Source organism: Haematobia irritans, chromosome 3 (assembly GCF_050003625.1).
Source record: "Haematobia irritans isolate KBUSLIRL chromosome 3, ASM5000362v1, whole genome shotgun sequence".
In the NCBI taxonomy this organism is placed as follows: domain Eukaryota; kingdom Metazoa; phylum Arthropoda; class Insecta; order Diptera; family Muscidae; genus Haematobia; species Haematobia irritans.
Genome location: NC_134399.1, coordinates 17,342,996 through 17,363,867, shown reverse-complemented (window position 1 = coordinate 17,363,867; position 20,872 = coordinate 17,342,996). Strand labels below are relative to the sequence as shown.

The 20,872-nt window shown below is 26.5% G+C and overlaps 1 protein-coding gene across 2 annotated transcripts; it reads right to left on the bottom strand.

The window, feature by feature from the left end:
- Positions 1-16,025: 16,025 nt before the first annotated feature.
- LOC142229669 (uncharacterized) lies at positions 16,026-20,619 on the bottom strand. Of its 2 annotated transcripts, none has more exons than XR_012720456.1 (2): positions 17,970-18,165; positions 16,026-16,528 (listed from the first exon to the last, which is right to left on the bottom strand). XR_012720456.1 is itself a non-coding variant. In XM_075300251.1 (2 exons), the coding sequence occupies exons 1-2, from the start codon at positions 20,520-20,522 to the stop codon at positions 16,233-16,235; spliced, it is 318 nt and encodes a 105-aa protein (XP_075156366.1). In that variant the 5' UTR covers positions 20,523-20,619; the 3' UTR covers positions 16,026-16,232. The 2 variants fall into 2 exon arrangements, 1 of the variants encoding a protein (XP_075156366.1); XM_075300251.1 differs by lacking the exon at positions 17,970-18,165 and adding an exon at positions 20,501-20,619.
- Between the last annotated feature and the right edge of the window lie 253 nt (positions 20,620-20,872).

Sequence of the window (20,872 nt, the reverse complement as noted above, 5' to 3'; positions counted from 1 at the left end):
TAACTAGGTCCATTTCGGACTATAGTTATATATATATCCCTCAGATAAATCGATCCCCAATCACACAAAAATTGGTCCATATCAAGTTCATAATTGTATATAGCCCCCATATTTCAATTCTGGCTCTCTACCACGTATGGACTAACTCACAATTTAGAAAACGATGTTAAGAAGTTTTAAGATACCACAACCCAAGTAATTCGATTGTGGATGACAGACTTTCGTAGAAGTTTCTACGCAATCCATGGTGGAGGGTACATACGATTCGGCCTGGCCGAACTTACGGCCTTATATACTTGTTTTTTATTTTACTAAACTAGTTTAGTTAAAAATTTTCTAGTATAAACCTACATTTTCTTTTATGTTGGGTTCAATTTCTTGCTGGGTGTAGAGAGCATATACTAACATCATATACAAAATTGAAACCGGATCGAATAAAAATTGGTCTTCCAAGAGGCTCCCAATAGGCAAAATCTGTGTATTTTTTCAGTGTAATGAATATATTCTTTAATGTTTTAGGTCTAATGAAATTTAATAAATTTTAATAACAAATATTCCCCTTTCTCCATTGTTAAAAACAAACAAAAATATTTTTGGTGGTTTTATTGGTTTTACCCGCTGTCTGTTTCCATGGCAAATGAATAACACAATGTAATCAATTTTAATTATAGTTTAGCACTCTGTACATTCGTGTGTGTGTGTGTATTGTGGTGGGGGGTTGTCCACAAAATTATAAAGAACCCAGAATATGACGTGGTTCACATACAGAGCAAAGAAAGAGTCTTATCAAAGAGAATTAAGAGAGAGAGCACAAGAGAGAGAAAACGATTTTCTATATACATAGAGAATTTTTAATTTCCAAGGGTGTGACTGTGAACCATTGATTATGAATATAATAACATTAGAGTTGGCTTTATAAGACCCCCTCCCACTCCCACTCCCTTTCCAATAATACCACCCTCCCAAAAATAAATGAACATATATTGATGATGACCTCTGCTATTGGAAGGTCATGTGTATACACACACACACACACACCTATTTTATTGTTACCCATTTTTCAATTCACAAGAGGTGAAAGCAAATAGCAATCCAATGAGGAGGTTGTATGTACATCATACATACATACATACATATGTAGGCACCAAGTTTTCCCTTACAACTCTCAAGAGGATAAGCATGATTATGAAATCATTAAGGTGCAAGCCCTAAAATAAAAAAGGGGTCATATCGAGATTTTCAACATTGCTAAAATGTTGTTGACAAAATTTTGTATAGAAATAAAATTATGACAAAATTTTCTATAGAAACAACATTTTGATCAATTTTCTATAGAAATAAAATTTTGACAAAATTTTCTATAGAAATAAAATTTTGACAAAATTTTACTATAGAAATAAAATTTTGCAAAGTAAGATTTTTTAGTTTGGTAGTTTTTGGTAACATTTTCTCCAAATTTTGCTAGATTATTTTAGCTCGTGTGGCAACCGTGATTGCAAACGGGACTTCTTTAGGTATAAACTGACAACCCCAAGGTTTGACTTCCGGGGATTCTTGGGAGAGCAAATTTCATGCGATCCGTTTGAGATTTTGCCTCTTATAAATATATGCTCGCTATCATATCTACGATCTGTACCGCTTACTTTCCATCACCTGTTTGAAATTGACATCCACATATCACTACAATCACCCCCAAAGAGTGTGACTCTAATGTCAACGATCATTCACAATTTCACACTTAACAAACACATATAATTTTTCCTCTTTTATTTTCTGTTGTTTTTCACATTCGCTTTTCATGAAACAACAACAACATTACTTAACGATCATCAATATATCCCTCACGTACACGCTTACCGACGCTATAAGATACATTATGGTAAAGAACCCCCATAAAAAAGGGGAAAGAACCATTAAAACTTTGAAAAAAGCAATTAACTTCATATCTAAAACGCACATTCTCTCCACATTGTCAGGGAAATTTCGTTTTGTTTTGTTCCAATAGAAAATTTTCAATAGAAAAAATGAGCTGGGTCTAATTCTGTTGAATTACAAGGTAGACTGTTAAGAGCCAAGAAGTTGCTTCGCTTGAACGAAAGTGACTAGTTACCGAATTTGTCAAAATTTTCTATAGAAATAAAATTTCGACAAAATTTTCTATAGAAAAAAATTTGGCAAAATTTTCTATAGAAATATAATTTTGACAAAATTTTCTATAGAAATAAAATGTTGCAGAATTTTATGTAGATCAAAAATTTAGACAAAATTTTCTATAGAAATAATATTTAGACAAAATTTTCTATAGAAATAAAATTTGGACAAACATTTCTATAGAAATCAACATTTTGACAAAATTTTCTATGGAAATAAAATTTTGACAAAATGTTCTATAGAAATAAAATTTTGACAAAATTTTCTATAGGAATAAAATTTTAACAAAAATTTTCTATAGAAATAAAATTTTGACAAAATTTTCTATAGAAATAAAATTTTGCAGAATTTTAAGTAGATATAAAATTTTGCAGAATTTTATATAGAAAAAAAAATTAGACAAAATTTTCTATAGAAATCAAAATTTGGACAAAATTTTCTATAGAAATAAAATTTTGACAAACTTTTCTATAGAAATCAAAATTTTGACCAATTTTTCTTTAGAAATAAAATTTTGCCAACATTTTCTAAAGAAATTAAATTTTGCCAACATTTTCTAAAGAAATTATATTTTAACAAAATTTTCTATAGAAATAAAAGAAAAATTTTCTATAGAAATGCCAACATTTTCTAAAGAAATAAAATTTAGTCAACATTTTCTAAAGAAATTAAATTTTAACAAAATTTTCTATAGAAATAAAAGAAAAATTTTCTATAGAAATCAAAATTTTTCGTTAGAAATAAAATTTTGCCACCATTTTCTAAAGAAATAAAATTTTAACAAAATGTTCTATGGAAATAAAAGTTAAAAAAAAAAATCTATAGAAATAAAATTTTGTATAGAAATAAAATTTGGTATAGAAATAAAATTTTGGCAAAATTTTCTATAGAAATAAAATTTTGACAAAATTTTCTATAGAAATAAAATTTTAACAAAAATTTTCTATAGAAATAAAATTTTTACAAAATTTTCTATAGAAATAAAATTTTGCAGAATTTTAGGTAGATATAAAATTTTGCAGAATTTTATATAGAAAAAAAAATTAGACAAAATTTTCTATACAAATAAAATTTTGACAAACTTTTCTATAGAAATCAAAATTTTGACCAATTTTTCTTTAGAAATAAAACTTTGCCAACATTTTCTAAAGAAATTTAATTTTAACAAAATTTTCTATAGAAATAAAAGAAAATTTTTCTATAGAGATCAAAATTTTTCGTTAGAAATAAAATTTTGCCAACATTTTCTAAAGAAATAAAATTTTAACAAAATGTTCTATAGAAATAAAAGTTAAAAAAATTCTATAGAAATAAAATTTTGGCAAAATTTTGTGTAGAAATAAAATTTTGGCAAAATTTTCTATAGAAATAAAATTTTGACAAAATTTTCTATAGAAATAAAATTTTAACAAAAATTTTCTTTAGAAATAAAAGTTTGACAAAATTTTCTATAGAAATAAAATTTTGCAGAATTTTAGGTAGATATAAAATTTTGCAGAATTTTATATAGAAAAAAAATTAGACAAAATTTTCTATAGAAATAAAATTTTGACAAACTTTTCTATAGAAATCAAAATTTTTACCAAATTTTCTTTAGAAATAAAATTTTGCCAACATTTTCTAAAGAAATAAAATTTTAACAACATTTTCTATAGAAATAAAAGAAAAATATGCTATAGAAATCAACATTTTGAGCAATTTTTCTTTAGAAATAAATTTTTGCCAACATTTTCTAAAGAAATAAAATTTTAACAAAATTTTCTATAGAAATAAAAGTTTAAAAAAAAAAATCTATGGCAATAAAATTTTGGCAAAATTTTGTATAGAAATAAACTTTTGGCAATATTTTCTATACACGCTCACAAAAAATCGCTTCTGCAACATATACTCCCAAACATATTTTGCTTCAAGCATATACATTTTTGGGTATTGCCCAAACATTTATATGTTTGATCTCTTCCAATATATAATATGTTTGAAAGCATATTGGTCTAAACAATATATGTTTGGGTAGTCTAAGTTCCAAACATTTTGTATTTTTCCATCCAAATTCAATAATGTTGTCTTCCAAAAAACAATATGTTATTATGTGAACATATAATATGTTTGGAAGCATTTTGCACCCAAAAATATTATATGCTTAAAAAAAATTCTCCCAAACAATATTGTGCTCAAAATTTTATTTATTTATTTATATATTTACAATCATAATGAATTATGAAAATAAACAGGTAATATAGGTGCTAACAACATAGGTTTTCGACCTGATTGCTCAAAATTTTGTTTCTGCCCAATTGTATATTCCCCCACATCTTTCTCACTTCCACGAGATTTTTTAGTTCTTAGCACCTTTTTCTGTAATACAAACATTGTAGAAGAAATTATCCAATTGTATGATTTTTTTTTATTTTAATTTTACCTTTTGCCGGACGGGGATTCGAACAGCGGACCACACAGTTTGTAAGGATCAAAGAAGTAGCTGATCAATTGCCCAAGGAAAAATAAAATGTTAATTTTGTAATAACAAGCAACAACCACCAACTTAATTCAATATCGCTCCCTGTTAAATATCGCTCCAAGCTACTAAACACATATGTGTTTATAGGCTATTTCTAAATTAATATATGTTTGCATCCAAGCATATTATATTTACAAACATTTTATGTCCCAAACATAATATGTTCTAACATATTAACATATATGTCCCAAACATGTTATGCTAGTTTATGAACATTATATGCTTGCACTCAAAAATATCGTGTTTAAAAATTTGTGTTCCAAACATATAATGTTTATAGCCAAACATATGAAAAACAGTCTTTTTCATCCGTGTAGAAATAAAATTTTGGAAAATTTTCTATAGAAATAAAATATTGACAAAATTGTCTATAGAAATAAAATATTGACAAAATTGTCTATAGAAATAAAATTTTTACCAAATTTTCTATATAGAAATACAATTTTTACCAAATTTTATATAGAAATAAAATTTTTACAAAATTTTAACAATCATTATTTTTTTTACTTTTCTCCACCAATGACCTTGTAGTTATAAAATGATTAATTAGTAAATAGATTATTTCCATGACGTTTTTTTTTTGGTCATTGCGTGGTGAAATGATGAAAAACCCTAGCTACCGAGATAACAACTTGAAGGTTTCAAAAAATTTTTTGGTGGATAATACAATCCACCATTGCCCTTTTCCCCTTTTGGAAAAGGGCATATAGTCATTCGAAATTTATTTCTAATTACTAAAGATTGCTTATCAATGAAATTTCAAATCTAAATAAATGCATGCCGTTTGCTTTACAAATATAAAAATTGTCTTGATATGTGTTTGTTGGTTTAATGTGTAACCTAGCGATGAAATTTTTAATGATTTCGGAATAGAGAGGCAAATAAATTTGAAAAATTAATTAGAATGGGTATGGTAATTAATAAAGTAAATGAACAATTTTATATTTCAGATTTATTATAAAATAACAAAAAAATATATTGTATGCCAATATGCGGTGTATAATTCAAAGCCCAAGATCTACCGTTCATGTAATAATAGAGAAAATGTCAAAATTTTATTTCTATAGAAAATGTTATCAAAATTATGTTTCTATAGAAAATGTTGTCAAAATTTTGTCAATATAGAAATTTTGTAATAGAGAAAATTTTTTATCAAAGTTCTATTTAATATAGAAAATTTTGTCAAATTTTATTTCTATGGAAATTTTCTCAAAATTTTATTTCTATAGAAAATTTTGTCAAAATTTTATTTCTATGGAAATTTTCTCAAAATTTTATTTCTATAGAAAATTTTTTCAAAATCTCATTTCTATAGAAAATTTTGTCTACATTTTATTTCTTTAGAAAATTTTGTCAAAATATTATTTCTATAGAAAAATTTGTCAAAATTTGATTTTCTTTTATTTCTATAGAAAATTTTGTCAAAATTTTATTTCCTTAAAAAATTTTGTCAAAATTTTGTTTCTATAAAAAATGTTGCCAAATTTTATTCCTTTAGAAAATTTTGTCAAAGTTTTATTTCTTTAAAAAATTTTATTTTTTTTTTAGAAAATTTGTCAAAATTTTATTTTTTTTAGAAAATTTGTCAAAATTTTATTTTTTTTAGAAAATTTGTCAAAATTTTATTTCTTTGGAAAATTTTGTCAAAATTTTATTTCTTTAGAAATGTAGTTGTTGCCGTCCCTTAACAAGAATCGAATGTTGTCAGAATGTTATTTCTTTAGAAAATGTTGTCAAAATTTTATTTCTATGAAAATTTTGTCAAAATTTTATTTCTATGAAAATTTTGTCAAAATTTTATTTCTATAGAAAATTTTGTCAAAATTTTATTTCTTTAGGAAATTTTGTCAAATTTTTATTTCTTTAGAAAATTGTGTCAAAATTTTATTTCATTAGAACATTTTGTCAAAATTTTATTTCTTTAGAAAATTTTGTTAACGTTTTATTTCTTTAGAAAATTTTGTCAAATTTTATTTCTATAGAAAATTTTGTCAACATTTTATTTCTAAGAAAATTTTGTCAAAATTTTATTTCTTTAGAAAATTTTGCCAAATTTTTATTTCTTTAGAAAATTGTGTCAAAATTTTATTTCTATGAAAATTTTGTCAAAATTTTATTTCTATGAAAATTTTGTCAAAATTTTATTTCTATAGCAAATTTTGTCAAAATTTTATTTCTTTAGAAAATTTTGTCAAATTTTATTTCTATAGAAAATTTTGTCAACATTTTATTTCTAAGAAAATTTTGTCAACATTTTATTTCTAAGAAAATTTTGTCAAAATTTTATTTCTTTAGAAAATTTTGTCAAATTTTTATTTCTTTAGAAAATTGTGTCAAAATTTTATTTCTATGAAAATTTTGTCAAAATTTTATTTCTATTAAAATTTTGTCAAAATTTTATTTCTATAGAAAATTTTGTCAAAATTTTATTTCTTTAGAACATTTTGTCAAAATTTTATTTCTTTAGAACATTTTGTTAACATTTTATTTCTAAGAAAATTTTGTCAAATTTTATTTCTATAGAAAATTTTGTCAACATTTTATTTCTAAGAAAATTTTGTCAAAATTTTATTTCTTTAGAAAATTTTGTCAAATGTTTATTTCTTTAGAAAATTGTGTCAAAATTTTATTTCTATGAAAATTTTGTCAAAATTTTATTTCTTTAGAAAATTGTGTCAGAGTTTTATTTCTTTAGAAAATTTTGTCAAATTTTTATTTCTTTAAAAAATTTTGTCAAAATTTTATTTCTATGAAAATTTTGTCAAAATTTTATTTCAATGAAAATTTTGTCAAAATTTTATTTCTATAGAAAATTTTGTCAAAATTTTATTTCTATAGAAAATTATGTCAAAATTTTATTTCTTTAGAAAATTTTGTCAAATTTTTATTTCTTTAGAAAATTGTGTCAAAATTTTATTTCATTAGAAAATTTTGTCAAAATTTTATTTCTTTAGAAAATTTTGTTAACATTTTATTTCTAAGAAAATTTTCTCAAATTTTATTTCTATAGAAAATTTTGTCAACATTTTATTTCTAAGAAAATTTTGTCAAAATTTTATTTCTTTAGAAAATTTTGTCAAATTTTTATTTCTTTAGAAAATTGTGTCAAAATTTTATTTCTATGAAAATTTTGTCAAAATTTTATTTCTCTAGAAAATTTGTCAAAATTTTATTTCTTTAGAAAATTTGTCAAAATTTTATTTCTTTAGAAAATTTTGTCAACATTTTATGCCTATAGAAAATTTTTTCAAAATTTTTTTTTCCTATAGAAAATTTTGTCAAAATTTTATTTCTCTAGAAAATTTGTTAAAAATTTATTTCTTTAGAAAATTTTTCAAAATTTTATTTCTCTAGAAAATTTGTTAAAATTTTATTTCTTTAGAAAATTTGTCAAAATGTTATTTCTTTAGAAAATTTTATTTCCTTAAAAAATTTTGTCAAAATTTTGTTTCTATAAAAAATGTTGCCAAATTTTATTCCTTTAGAAAATTTTGTCAAAGTTTTATTTCTATAAAAAATTTTATTTTTTTTAGAAAATTTGTCAAAATTTTTATTTCTTTAGAAAATTGTGCCAAAATTTTATTTCATTCGAAAATTTTGTCAAAATTGTATTTGTATAGAAGATTTTGTCAAAATTTTATTTCTACAGAACATTTGGTAAAAATAAGCCATACGTTCCATTTGTTGCCGTCCCTTAAGGCTGGTAAGCACCTCTAGCGAAATTTTCGCTAGCAAAACTTTATTTAAGTCTACAACAAAAAAACAGGGCTGTGTACACAAATTTTAAACCACTCTTAAGAATTGTTAATAAATGTTCCAAATATTCCTCAAATAAATTGTTTATTATTTACAGACCTTTTAAAACTTTTACGCACACAATGATTGTAATAAATTAAATGTTTGCTCCCAAAATATGCTTTTGACAACCCTGTTATTTCCATTAGAGGTGCGTACCAGCTTACGAAATTGAACACTACCGAAAATTTCGTTAGCATAAATAGCAATGAATTTCTTAAGGGAATAAAATTTTTCACTAGAGGTGCGTACCGGCCTTTAACAAGAATCGAATACGTTATCTGGCATGCATATGGTTGTTTAACACCTACAAGTTTTAGAGAATTTCAATTTTACTTAAATTTTTTTATTAAGCTTGATAGGAATGACTGTCAAAAACCAGTTTCCAATGAGAATTCTTCTTAAAACACACACAAAATTATAGAACGCACATGGCCCATACAAACTGAAACAGCGCCTGTCAATCAGTCATACGCAGTTTATTTAGGTTAGCCATGACCATTTTCTTCTTTTTTCATTCATTTCATTTCGTTTTGTGTAGACGGACTTCATCGCAGCAACGCATGAAATTAATCTTTGCACTACATGGGCCTTCCGTTTGGCGCATTGCGAACTTGGATTGCTTGCCCCTCCCTTCCTCCGCCAACGAGGCAATAAGTTCCCACCCCAAAATCAACTTAATCAAGTTGTATAGACGAAACACAAAAATTTTCAGCTACTGCCGCTACAATACCACACACACACACACATACACATTCACTTGAACACAAAATTCAATTTTTGGTCGGGGCCTTTTACGAGACTCACTCGTTCGGTCTCTGTGGTGTAGCTGTGAATGGTTCGTTTGCTCGTTCATTGTTTGTCGGCGTCGTCATCATCATCGACACCATTGCCGTCATCATCGTTCGTTTATATTCTCCTGGGTTGGCGGGTTGGCTTACTATACTCAGTAGTTGAGTGTGGACGGACGTATACATCCACATCCGTATAATTCATCAACCTGTCGGTCTGTCTCCACGTTTCCTCCATTCGCACATTTGTCTTCTTCACACAGAAATGTTTACAGATTCTGATGTTGTTTTATTTTCTCGTTTTCCTATTTTCACATTTTATTGTGACGCTTTCTCTGTTCTCTAGTACTTCGTCTTGCACCTTCTTCCACGTCTCTTGGCATTCTTCATTTATTATCTTGGCATTGTTAACATGTTAAGCTCATTATTGTTTGTTGGCTTGGAATATGGTGCTAGTGGTGTTCACACATAGCTACACACATTCAGACATTTGCAATACATATCTATGTATTTGTTATTGAATACTTTGTATTAAAATTGTTTGTAAAGGGTGATTTGTTAAGAGCTTCATAACTTTTTTTTTAAAAAAAACGCATAAAATTTGCAAAATCTCATCGGTTCTTTATTTGAAACGTTAGATTGGTCCATGACATTTACTTTTTGAAGATAATTTCATTTAAATGTTGACCGCGGCTGCGTCTTAGGTGGTCCATTCGGAAAGTCCAATTTTGGACAACTTTTTCGAGCATTTCGGCCGGAATAGCCCGAATTTCTTCGGAAATGTTGTCTTCCAAAGCTGGAATAGTTGCTGGCTTATTTCTGTAGACTTTAGACTTGACGTAGCCCCACAAAAAATAGTCTAAAGGCGTCAAATCGCATGATCTTGGTGGCCAACTTACCGGTCCATTTCTTGAGATGAATTGTTCTCCGAAGTTTTCCCTCAAAATGGCCATAGAATCGCGAGCTGTGTGGCATGTAGCGCCATCTTGTTGAAACCACATGTCAACCAAGTTCAGTTCTTCCATTTTTGGCAACAAAAAGTTTGTTAGCATCGAACGATAGCGATCGCCATTCACCGTAACGTTGCGTCCAACAGCATCTTTGAAAAAATACGGTCCAATGATTCCACCAGCGTACAAACCACACCAAACAGTGCATTTTTCGGGATGCATGGGCAGTTCTTGAACGGCTTCTGGTTGCTCTTCACTCCAAATGCGGCAATTTTGCTTATTTACGTAGCCATTCAACCAGAAATGAGCCTCATCGCTGAACAAAATTTGTCGATAAAAAAGCGGATTTTCTGCCAACTTTTCTAGGGCCCATTCACTGAAAATTCGACGTTGTGGCAGATCGTTCGGCTATTCATGATGAAATGTCAAAGCATACTGAGCATCTTTCTCTTTGACACCATGTCTGAAATCCCACGTGATCTGTCAAATACTAATGCATGAAAATCCTAACCTCAAAAGAATCACCCTTTATAAAGTCTATGGAGAATGACCTTTCGTATGATTACTCTTGGACCTTGGGGATCTTGACTGGTTACCTAGAGTTGAGGGCAACGGTGGATGAGGTCTGCAATGGGCATAACTTTGGGGCAATGACATCGGCACTTCCATACACTTTTCAATATCCATTTATTTAGGGATGCCAGACGTGCTCTTTTTTACAAAATGTGCTCTTAAAACAAGACAGGCCAAAAGAGCACGCGAAAGTGCTCTTTTTTCTGCATCACAACAAATATTAATCAAATGGTAAAAGTAAACTGAAAATATGTAAATGTCGCACTAAGAGATTTTCCTAGCCGTTATTTTCTAATTAAATAGTGTGTTATCAGAGTCGTAGAAGAGCATGCCAATGTTGCTTCTTCACTTTGTACTCTGTTCTAAATATAAACAAACTTCTTCAATAACGTTTTTCACAAAAACACCAAAAAATGACTTACAAAGTATTGTAAGAAAATTAGCATGAGTTGAAAGTGACTTATTTTATGTTTATGGTATGTACCTTTTTGCTTTGTTTAAATGAATTATATTTCAATTAAATTAAATGATTTTCTTTTATTTGAAAATGTGTGCTCTATTCCTTTCGTATGTGCTCTTTTTATAAGCTGAATGTGCTCTTTTTGCCTCTTTAAAATCTGGCATCCCTACATTTATTCATCCTCCATCAAAATTTTATTTCTATAGAAAATTTTGCCAAAATTTGTTTCAATAGAAAATTTTGTAAAAATTTTATTTCTATAGAAAATTTTGTCAAAATTTTATTTCTATAAAAAATGTTGTCAAAATTTTATTTCTAAAGAAAATTTTGTCAAAATTTTATTTATTTATAGAAAATTTTGTCAAAATTTTATTTCTATAGGAAATTTTGCCAAAATTTTATATCTATAGAAAATTTTGTCAAAATTTTATTTCTATAGAAAATTTTGTCAAATTTTATTTCTATAGAAAATTTTGTCAAAATTTTATTTCTATAGAAAATTTTGTCAAAATTTTATTTCTATTGACAATTTTGTCAAAATATTATTTCTATAGAAAATTTTGTCAACATTTTATTTCTATAGAAAATTTTGTCAAAAATTTTATTTCTATAGAAAATGTTGTCAAAATATTATTTCTATAGAAAAATTTGTCACAACTTGATTTTCTATAGAAAATTTTGTCAAAATTTTATTTCTATAGAAAATTTTGTCCAAATTTTATGTCTATAGAAAGTTTTGACAAAATATTTCTATAGAAAATTTTGACAAAATTTTTTTCTATCGAAAAATTAGTCACAATTTTATTTTCTATAGTAAATTAAGTCAATATTTGATTTGATTTTTTCAAATTTTTATTTCTATAGAAAATTTTATCCAAATTTAATTTCTATAGAAAATTTTATCAAAATTTTGTCAGAATTTTATTTAATTTCATTTATTTTTCATTTATTTATTTATTGGCATAATAGTACAACAAGTATGAACTTATAGACTGTACTACAATATGATTGAACATTTCATAATTATTTGATAAAATATAAAAATACTTAAAAGATAAAAAATATTAATTTGTTTTAAAGTTGACAAAGAATTTAATAGAAAACACAAGTATGCATATATTATTATTATTTTTGTATATAAAATATTAATAAAGTGTGTCACTAAAAACTATTAAACAGCTAACAAATTAAAAAAAATATATATAATAAATAAATAAATAAATAAATAATAAAAAATAGTAAAAAAAATTCTATAGAAAATTTTGTCCAAATTTTATTTCTATAGAAAATTTTGTCAAAATCTCATTTCTATAGAAAATTTTGTTAACATTTTTTTATTTCTTTAGAAAATTTTGTCAAAATTTTATTTCTATAGAAAATTTTGTCAAAACTTTATTTCTATAGTAAATTTTGTAAAAATTTGATGTCCATAGAAAATTTTGTCAAAATATTATTTCTATAGAAAAATTTGTCAAAATTTGATTTTCTATAGAAAATTTAGTCAATATTTGATTTCTACTGAAAATTTTTTCAAATTTTTATTTCTATAGAAAATTTTGTCAACATTTTATTTCTATAGAAAATTTTGTCAAAATTTTATTTTTATTGACAATTTTGTCAAAATATTATTTCTATAGAAAAATTTGTCAAAATTTGATTTTCTATAGTAAATTAAGTCAATATTTGATTTGATTTTTTTCAAATTTTTATTTCTATAGAAAATTTTGTCCAAATTTTATTTCTATAGAAAATTTTATCAAAATTTTGTCAAAATATTATTTCTATAGAAAAATTTGTCAAAAATTGATTTTCTATAGAAAATTTAGTCAATATTTGATTTCTATTGAAAATTTTTTCAAATTTTTATTTCTTCGATAATTTTGTCCAAATTTTATGTCTATAGAAAGTTTTGTCAAAACATTATTTCTAGAAAATTTTGACAAAATATGATTTCTATAGAAAATTTTGACAAAATTTTATTTCTATAGAAAATTTTGTCAAAATATTATTTCTATAGAAAAATTTGTCAAAATTTGTTTTTCTATAGAAAATTTTGTCCAAATTTTACATCTATAGAAAATTTTGTCAAAATTTTATTTCTATAGAAAATTTTGTCCAAATTGTATGTCTATAGAAAGTTTTGTCAAAATATTATTTCTATTGAAAATTTTGACAAAATCTTTTTCTATCGAAAAATTTGTCACAATTTTATTTTCTATAGTTAATTAAGTCAATATTTGATTTGATTTTTTCAAATTTTTAATTCTATAGAAAATTTTGTCAATATCTCATTTCTATAGAAAATTTTGTCAACATTTTATTTCTTTAGAAAATTTGGTAAATTTTTTTTCTATAGAAAATTTTGTCAAAATTTTATTTCTATAGAAAATTTTATGTCTATAGAAAGTTTTGTCAAAATTCTATTTCTATAGAAAATTTTGACAAAATTTTATGTCTATAGAAAATTTTTTATTTCTATAGAAAATTTTAAAAAAATCAAATCAAATATTGACTAAATTTACTAGTCAACATTTGATTTGATTTTTTTAAATTTTATTTCCTTAGAAAATTTTGTCAAAATTTTATTTCTAGAGAAAATTTTATTTAAGTAACTTTTAGTTGGAGAGGCGTATTTTTATTTCTATAAAACAATAACAATGCGTTTTAATTTTCTGAGATTTAATTGTGATTTTTTCTTAACCAGTGAGTTCCAAACAGTAATTTGCTTTTGCGTTGTTCGTAAAAAAAAAACAAATCCGCTCAGAATTGAGTTTCGTATTCTTTTTGCGGTTTGGTCGCAATTTTTAGCCTTGGTGGTAAAATTTAACCCCTCAACACGTGTTTTTTTTTGTATTAAGGTGGGTATTAAGTTCGAGTTTAGCCGCTAAAATCGCTAAAGTGAAAATTAAATCAGTAAAAAAAGGTATAAAATTATACATATTTGTTGCAAATTTTATTATAACTTGATGGGGAATAGGCCAAAGCAAATTTTCACAAAGTTTGTATTCCTTAAAGTGTATTAATTAAGAAAAGTAATCGTGAAAAAATGGTGATTTTAGCGGCTAAACTCGAACTTAATACCCACCTTTAAGATGAAGACTTGTGAAATAAAGTACGTGTTAATTTTGGAAAGTACAGATAAGATTTCGAAATATTGTTTTATTTTCATTAAATATAATATGTTCTAATTAAAACATATAATAATGATACAAAAAAAGTAAACTTTTTTAACAAAAAATATTGTCAGATCCAATTTGTCAAAACCTTGTCATTGACAAAAAAAAAACTTGATTTTGAAAAAACCACTTGACAAATAAAAACATACCATGGGTTTAATTTAATTTATATTTTTTTTTTTTTCATAACAAATATTAGAATAAAAGCAAATATATCATAAATATGGAAATAACAGAAACAATGTAAAAGAAACCAAAACAATATAATAATAAAAAATCATTTTTTATATATTTTAAAGAAAACTTATTTTGCCACATATATTTCGTATTCTTAGATACAAAACTAATTAATTCTCTACCATCGAGTGTTGTTAAAAAATTTTTAAAGTTTTTGCAATTTATTCTTACTAATAGTTTAGCTTTTATAAGATCAAAGGTCATTCTATTCCTATCTTTGGTATAAAAATTATTTAGAAGACTAACTGTTTTTTTTTTTTACAAAAGACATTACTTATTGGGATAGAAAACACAAATGAGATATATACCTAAAGATAACTATATTTTTAAATTATAATGCCACAGAAAAAAATATATCATATTAGTCCTTATAAATACAACTATAGTTTTATTGATAGTAAAAATATGATCTTTGGATGTGTTTTTTAGAAAAATAAATATAAAAAAAAATAACTTACAAAAAAACTTTACAAATCACCTTTTTACTTGACACGCATTAAAAACTAGACAATTAAGCAACCCTATAAAGACGTCTCATGATCGTTCACAGTGCTCACTGTAGATGATACTTTTTCGTCTGCAAGTGATTGATTTTTAATTTGCCTTAATTTTTTTAGTCCATTTTTTTGATTATTAGTCCATTTTTTTGATTAAACACCAAATTCTGTAAATGAATACAAAATGCTGTACATCTAAAGGGTGGTTAAAATTTCAAGGGCAATTTTATTTTATTATGATATATTGATATTACTCAATTATGTATGGAACAAAATATCGGCCAAATGGGCGCCGCTACCTCGAGCACACCTTCATCTGATGGTCCCAATTTTCGATGACGCTGACGCATAATGGAGGTTCTATGCCGTTAATGTGCCGAATTATCTCATCCTTTAGCTCCTGAATCGTTGCTGGTTTATCGACGTACACCTTTTCTTTCAAATAACCCCAAAAACAGTCCAACGGTGTCAAATCACATGATCTTGGCGGCCAATTGACATCGCCATTACGTGAGATAACACGGCCATTAAATTTGTTGCGCAAAAGAGCCATTGTTTCGTTAGCTGTGTGGCAAGTGGCACCGTCCTGCTGAAACCACATATCGTCCACATCCATATCTTCCAATTCGGGCCATAAAAAGTTCGTTATCATCTCACGATAGCGACTACCATTCACAGTAACTGCCTGACCGGCCTCATTTTGGAAAAAATACAGTAATCCCTCGGTTTACGTTGTTTCGAGTAACGTCATAAAATTTTTTGTTCCATCAAACCTCGATTTATGTCGCCATTCGATTTACGTCGTCGATTTTTTTGCCCACTTTATCAGAAACGCCTTCCATAAGTAAAATAAGTATCAACAATAATGACATCGAAATTTGTTTTTTCTAAAATTCTTACCAATTACTGAATTACCTTTATTTTATTTTTTATTTTATTTATTTCCATTTATTTAAGCAATTCAAAGCCTTTACAGGGTCAATTTAAAGTTTTTTTTATATGTACATGCAAATACAACATAAATGGACTTAGAAGTAAGTATGAGCAATTTTTAATTCGGTTTACGTCGTTTCGATCAACGTCATCAAATTCCGGAACCAATCACGACGTAAATGGAGGGATTACTGTACGGCCCGATGATGCCGCCTGCCCATAAACCGCACCAAACAGTCACTCTTTGTGGGTGAATTGGTTTTTCGACAATCACTCTTGGATTCTCATTCGCCCAAATGCGGCAATTCTGTTTATTGACGAATCCACTGAGGTGAAAATGTGCCTCATCACTGAAGATGATTTTCTTCGATAATTGATCATCCACTGTTGCCATTTCTTGGAACCATTCTGCCCATTCACGACGTCCATGATTCAAATTGAGTAAGTCTGAAATAGAGAAATGTCAAATAAAATTCGGAAAAAAAACTTGGCGTTTAGGTGTGGTTCACATTCAACATCGGCCCTTACAATTTAACCACCCTATACAACGTTTTTAATAATTCTCGTTCTAAAAAAAAAATTGACTGCTCACGGAAAATAAACACAATAATTGTGAATGGACATGAGATGTCTATACATTTATTGGTTTATGCTATCAGTAGTGGCATTCTGTAGGGGGATTCTGGATCCTTTTTCAATTACAAAAAATTGTTCTGCAATATTAAAAAAAACCAGCCGTGAAAAGTCGTTCTAAAAATTTAGTCAGGCGAAATAGCCTTGAATGGTCTAAAATTAAAGGGAATTTCATATAGATTGTGGATATCGCCTATTTTTCTCTTCCCGCTATGTGTATTTCTATTAAATTAGCAAATAATTTCCAATTTTACAAACACTTTTTGTGCTATTCTTTCATTCCACCGTTTTGTGGTAGCAGGGTTGCCAAGCGTAACGCAACTTAAACAAGAGTTGCAAATAAGATTGTTTTTTTGTAAACAACGTTAACAATGCGATTATCGTGAAGAAATACAGAATCACACTATAGGGGTGATCAGCTGTTTGTAATATACCACCTACAATATTATCAAGATTCAAGAATCAATGCTCTAGTAAATATATTTATAGCCTTCTAAATGAGACAATATTTCTTCGTTTCTACTTGCACAACAACGGGTTTATAAGGTATACATACATGTACATGTATATACATTCATATGTATGTATGTAAACACATCTTATCGAGACCATTGTTATTAATGAAGTTAATTTATGAACAACTCAAATTAAAAAAAAAACCTTGCTTTCTCAGCTGACGCTCTGTCTCAAATACATAATCTCTTTCTCCATCAGTTGGTAAAACCGTTGGTTTTTGTTGTTTTCTCTCTCCAACTTTTAGGTATTGGCTAAACGTCATCTCATTTTTCTTATCTCTCTGGCTGGTTGGAGGTTATTAGACTTTGTATTGCAAAAATAAAGAAAAAATATATGTAATTAAAAAGTTTGCAAACAAAAAAAAAATTAAATAAAAAATGATGCATGAGCATACACAATATGTATATATAAATATTTGGGTATGTATGTATATGCTTCAATTTTTTTGTTTTTGTGAAAACAAAACCCCAAAAAAAAGTCTTAAAAAAGAAAACCATTGGGAGAGAATGAGTATGAGCGAGAGAGTCGCTTAGCAACCAAGAATAATAAATACCGAGATCCCAATACATACACACCATATGGTCATACATATATACATACAAATGGTTATAGTATCCCCATAATTCCCTTCAAAGTCTATTGATAAACATCATGTGTAGTATAAATTGCTATAATACTAACCACAATTTGAATATGCATGCATGTAGATAAGCGCTTTTGCATAAAAATCCAATCCTACCTTTATGATAAATTCATCTATCCGCTGGCATACAATCTATCCATCCATCCATCTTTTTCAAATTATAATTTAATCTATACTCTACCTACGCCATCATTTTTCGTTTACTTATATAGCCAAACAAAAATACAATAAAAAAAGTAATAATCAAACAAAACATATATACACACGCAAATAAAAACAAAACCAAACAAAAAAAATTAAATGTGCTTCAATCGACCATGTATCCAAGGGGGAGAGGGAACAGCAGGCAGCAAAAGACGAAGTAGAAACAAAAAATAAAAACAGCAGAAATAATAACAAAGAGCCATACTGCGAGCAACAACAACAACAACGACAACGATAGGAACAAAAACACGTTGAATGTCTGCTAACGATGTTATCGCCTCTTAAGTGTATAAAAACAAATAATAAAATAGCAGCAGCAGCAGCCCGCCAACCAGCCACTCAGTCATCCAAAACAAATGGCAAATGAGGCCTGTGCCACGAGACTACCTTTTATACTATGGCATGGCAATGGTACGCTATAAAAAAAATTTTATACTCTACTCATTCACTCATTCAATCGTTTGTTCATAATTTTTTTTAACCAAGTTTGCTTTGGTCGGCCAACGACGACGATGTTGATGACGATGCTTCGCTACTCAATATGCACAAAAGCGGCAAACACACAACAAAACCAATGTAAATGCCGAAGCCGAAGTAGTAATGACCACTTGGCGTTTTTTGTATATGTATTATTTCTATAAAAAATAAAATTTTGACAAAATTTTCTATAGAAATGAAATTTTGACAAAATTTTCTATAGAAATGAAATTTTGACAAAATTTTCTATAGGAAGAAAATTCTATAGAAATAAAATTTGGACAAAACTTTCTATAGAAATAAAATTTTAACAAAATTTTCGATAGAAATAAAACTTTCCGAAAATTTTCGATGGAAATAAAATTTTCTATAGATATAAAATTTTGACAAAATTTTCTATAGAAATAAAATTTTGACAAAATTTTCTATAGAAAGAAAATTTAGGCAAAATTTTCTATAGAAAGAAAATTTTGACAAAATTTTCTGTAGAAATAACATTTTGATTTTTGAAAATTGTCTATAGAGATAAAATTTTATGAAACCCTCTAAAGAAACAAACTTTTGACAAAATTATCTATAGATATAAAATTTTGACAAAATTTTTTTTAGAAATTAAATTTCGACAAAATTTTCTATTGAAATAAAATATTAATAAAATGTTCTATAGAAATAAAATTTTCAAAAAATTTTCTATAGAAATATACTATTGACGAAATTTTCTATAGAAATAAAATTTTGACGAAATTTTCTATAGAAATAAAATTTTGACAAAATTTTCTATAGAAAGAAAATTTTGACAAAATTTTCTATAGAAAGAAAAATTAGGCAAAATTTTCTATAGAAAGAAAATTTTGACAAAATTTTCTGTAGAAATAACATTTTGAGAAAATTTTCTATAGAAATAAAATTTTAATGAAACCCTCTAAAGAAATAAACTTTTGACAAAATTATCTATAGATATACCCCCATATGCAAAAAAATTTACAGAATACTTCAAGCCTACTTTTGCCATATAAATTCATTCGATAAACTGACAATAAATTGTTTTACATATGGGCAATAAAATTTTGACAAAATTTTTTATAGAACTTAAATTTCGACAAAATTTTCTATTGAAATAAAATGTTAATAAAACTTTCTATAGAAATAAAATTTTGACAATTTTTTCTATAGAAATAAAATTTTCTATAGAAATAACCTTTTGACGAAATTTTCTATAGAAATAAAATTTGGACAAAATTTTCTATAGAAATACAATTTTGACAAAATTTTCTTTCGACAAAATTTTCCATAGAAAGAAAATTTTGAAAAAAATGTTCTATTGGAATAACATTTTGTCAAAATGTTCTATAGAAATAAGAGTTTGAGAAAATTTTCTATAGAAATAAAATTTTGACAAAATTTTCTATAGTAATAAATATTTGACAAAATTTTCTATAGAAATATAATTTTTAGAAAATTTTCCATAGAAATAAAATCTTGAGAAAAAAATTATATAAAAAAAAATGTTGAAAACTTTTCTATAGAAAGAAAATTTTGACAAAATTTTCTATATAAAGAAAATTTTGACAAATTTTTCTATAGAAAGAATATGTTGGCAAAATTTTCCACAGAAATAAAATTTTGACAAATATTTGGGCGTTTTGCAGTATTGCAAGTTATTGACATCACTCCTCACGCGAAAACTGAAGATTGTAAACACCACATTGGAGTGCTCGTCTTAGCATTCGGTTTATTAACGAGAAATGCACGAGCAATGAAGAGTAAATGTATGTATTTGGTTGTGTGTATGCCTGTGTAGAAATGTCTGAAGCTTAATGTAGTGGATAACACAGCCAGCTGCGACCAACAATAACAACAAGAATAGCTACAGCAGCAACAACAAACAACTTGAATCAAATACAACAGAGTAAATAAAGAGAATAAATGAAATACATTTACGGTACCTTGGCGTACTACCACAATCATTTTATAGCGAATATCATAGGAAAACCCCTTTCGCCTTGGATCCTCTGCCCAATGGCAACGCTTTTGTACGTAGAATAGAAAAGTAAACCAAAACTGAACTAATATCATGGCAACGATTACAAATACTCTAGCAGAGACTACGGCGACGACGACGACGAGGTTGAAGGTGACGATGAGTAAGCGAGTAAGCATGTCTATCGGAATTGCATTTATACAAATAATGGAAATGCTAAAGAAGAAACACGGTTCCAATCAGAAAAATAAAAAACGTGAGCTCAATATGGAGAAGTTTTCTTGGAATTTAAACCAACATCGAAAGACAAAGAAACGTATCTCCCTGTTATTCTAAA

Coding starts and splice junctions, on each gene's coding strand:
- LOC142229669 (XM_075300251.1), bottom strand. CDS start 20,522: ATGATTGTGGTAGTACGCCAAG. Junction 16,529..20,500: donor GATTGTGGTAGTACGCCAAG/GTACCGTAAATG, acceptor TCTCTATTTCAG/ACTTACTCAATTTGAATCAT.